Genomic DNA, 2889 nt, shown 5'->3' with positions numbered 1-2889 from the left:
TGTCATACAGAGTGAAGTAAATCAGAAAGAGAAAAACAAATATCGTATATTAACACATATATGTGGAACCTAGAAAAATGGTACAGATGAACCAGTTTGCAGGGCAGAAATTGAGACACAGATGTAGAGAACAAACAAACGGACACTAAGGAGGGAAAGTGGTGGTGGGGGGAGGGGTGCTGGTGGGATGAATTGGGAGATTGGGATTGACATGTATACACTAATATGTATAAAATGGATAACTAATAAGAACCTGCTGTATAAAAAATAAATTAAATTAAATTCAAAAAAATTACATTCATAATGGATGTTGCTCTGTAGTTTTCTTGTGATGCCTTTATCTGCTTCTGGTATCCAGGTAATACTGGCCTCATAGAATGAGGTGCAGAGACATGGCGGAAAAGAGAGAATTGCTTTTGTTTTAACATAACAGGGATTTGAGTGTACTTAAAAGCTTGTCAGCTAATATATAAGTCATTATGTTGTATACCCCAAACTAAGACATTTTTATCATTTCACCTGGGAGGACCTCATTCACAAGGACTAGAAAGGACTAATTTGATGGCTGGATCTCCAGTCTGTCCCTTGCCCTGTGTAGAGGGGTGAGCTCATTGCATAGAGCTTCTCTCCCTGCTGGTGGGCAGGGCCTCTCAGAAGGAAGGCTGCGTGGGGAGGAGAGAACTAGACCAGAGAGTGGGATCTTCTGTGGAGGGGAGTGTTTCCACTCTCTCTCTCCCAGGCTGGAAAAGTTTCCTGCCTGTCTCTGCATGTACACTGTGCCCTCCAGCCCCTGAATTATATTCTGTTTGGCTGCCAGAGTGATCTTTTCAAATCCAAGACTTGGTTATCGCAAAATACACATCCTCCACCACCTCCACCGTCATCACAGCTGCGATCCTTCAATGGCCTCCTGGTGCTCTGAGAAGAACTGAACTAGATGCACAGGGCTGGGCAATGTCTGGCCCAGGCTGCCCTCCGCAGCCCCATCCCATCATTCCACCCGATAGGACTGGCCTTTCTGATCACCATGATTCTGCATGTTCCCTCTGCCAAAAGGCTTCAGTATGTTCCTACCTCTGCCTGGGGCACTCTTATACTGTCCCCTTCCCCACATTAGTTCTTGCTCATCCTTCAGGGGGAAAAAAAAAGCTAGTAGAAATGTGCTAGTAGAGACAGCGAGATTGAAGATATTGGAGAAAGAAGGGGAAGCAGAAGGAGAAGAATGGGAATAATCTGTGCCTACCCCCACCCCAGCCCAGCACCTCTTTCTGACACAGTAGAGAAGGGAAGGTCTGAATTTGAGGGGATTGCCAGCTCAGCCTTTGCCTTGGTTTGTGAACAAAGTATGTACACCTCATTAAATTCCCCAGTCATCACTCCTCATTCAGGTGTCCCAGGTGTAATGTCTCTGATGACAGACACCTGGAATCTACACAAGCAGTGCAATAGGATAAATTTTAACTTAAAATCATTCACCCAACTCTCCTTGCTGCTGCTTGTAGAGTAACATAGTCTCTCTGCAGAGAAATTTGGGAGTTCTCATTAAGATCCTGAAAATCATTCACACATTTTGCCCTGTATTCCACTTCTAGAAATACATCTGTTGTGTGGGTCCCAACCTATTGGTGGTGATGCCATCAGCTAGGAATGCCGGAGGCACTCCCCGGGGGCTGTATTACTCCTAGCAAAGGCCCCACATACACTCCCCCAACCAGGGCCAATGCTGTGGCCTGACTGGCCCTTTGGTCTTACTGTGATTGTAGGATGTACTTCATCAAAAACCATCAGGGAACTTTGAGGAACAAGATTTCTTACTCACAGGTCCTGGAGGGTACAGAGCAAGCCCAAGGGCCACACAGTGAGGCCATGGGTAAAGAGAGAGGTGGACCTGGGGCTCTGCATTTATTAAGGTTTGAAGGTGGGGTGTCTAGGGTTTTGCGAGTTCACTATTTATTTATTTAATGGTCATTTAGCCATGAGAGTGAGAATTAGGGCACAGGAAGAGAAAAGTGGGGTCACTCAAGAAGTCAGTTATTTAAGTTATCCAGGACTTTCTGCAAAAGGGGTCTTCAAGGGTGGGGGCGGCTTAATTCCTTGGCAGGTTATTTGGCTGGTAGCTGTGTCATACAACTGGCAATATGTTTATTCAAGATGGATGTCCTTTGAAATAGATGCCTTGAGACTCAAAAGCTTAATGTCAGGCACTTACCCTACAGTATCTAAGGAAGTAATCAGAGAGGAACACAGACTTACATGTAAGAATATTTAGTCTAGTGTTACCCCTAACTAACAAAAATCAGAGACCACTTAAATATTCCTATAGTAGAAGGATAGATAAATTAAATTCTGGTATATTCGTAGAATAAAATATTTTATTGCCATTAAAATGATGTTTTAAAATAATAATGGTATAGGAAAATATGCATAATGTTAAAGCAGTTTGCCCACAGCCTGATTTCTGTGCCTCTGGGCTAATTAACGTCCATAAGTAGTAATGAGAGCTGGAGTGCTTAACCAGCCTTTTGCTTCCTCTGCCCGATCTCATTCTGTATGATTTCTCCAGGGGGAGCCTGCCCACTTTGAGTATCTGATGTACCCGTTACACTCAGCATCCATCACTGGTCTAGCTACTTGCATCCGCAAACCCCTCATTGCCACCTGCTCTGTGGATCGGTCTGTTCGCATCTGGAATTACGAATCAAAGTAAGGAATGAGGGGCTTCCTTGGTGGCGCAGTGGTTGCGCGTCCGCCTGCCGATGCAGGGGAGCCGGGTTCGCGCTCCGGTCTGGGAGGATCCCACATGCCGCGGAGCGGCTGGGCCCGTGAGCCATGGCCGCTAAGCCTGCGCGTCCGGAGCCTGTGCTCCGCAACGGGAGGGGCCACAGCAGA

The 2889-nt window shown here is 46.0% G+C and overlaps 1 protein-coding gene across 1 annotated transcript in view; it reads left to right on the top strand.

Moving 5' to 3' along the window:
- Nucleotides 1–2889, top strand: part of CFAP57 (cilia and flagella associated protein 57) — a 77886-nt gene that overhangs the window by 23980 nt on the left and 51017 nt on the right. Inside the window, 1 exon segment of the mRNA XM_024125300.1 lies at nucleotides 2564–2703. Within this exon segment, the coding sequence (XP_023981068.1) occupies nucleotides 2564–2703 (140 nt within the window).

This window comes from Physeter macrocephalus, chromosome 3, assembly GCF_002837175.3.
Source record: "Physeter macrocephalus isolate SW-GA chromosome 3, ASM283717v5, whole genome shotgun sequence".
In the NCBI taxonomy this organism is placed as follows: domain Eukaryota; kingdom Metazoa; phylum Chordata; class Mammalia; order Artiodactyla; family Physeteridae; genus Physeter; species Physeter macrocephalus.
Note: the sequence above shows the minus strand (reverse complement) of the source record. Positions and strands in the feature narration are given on the sequence as shown.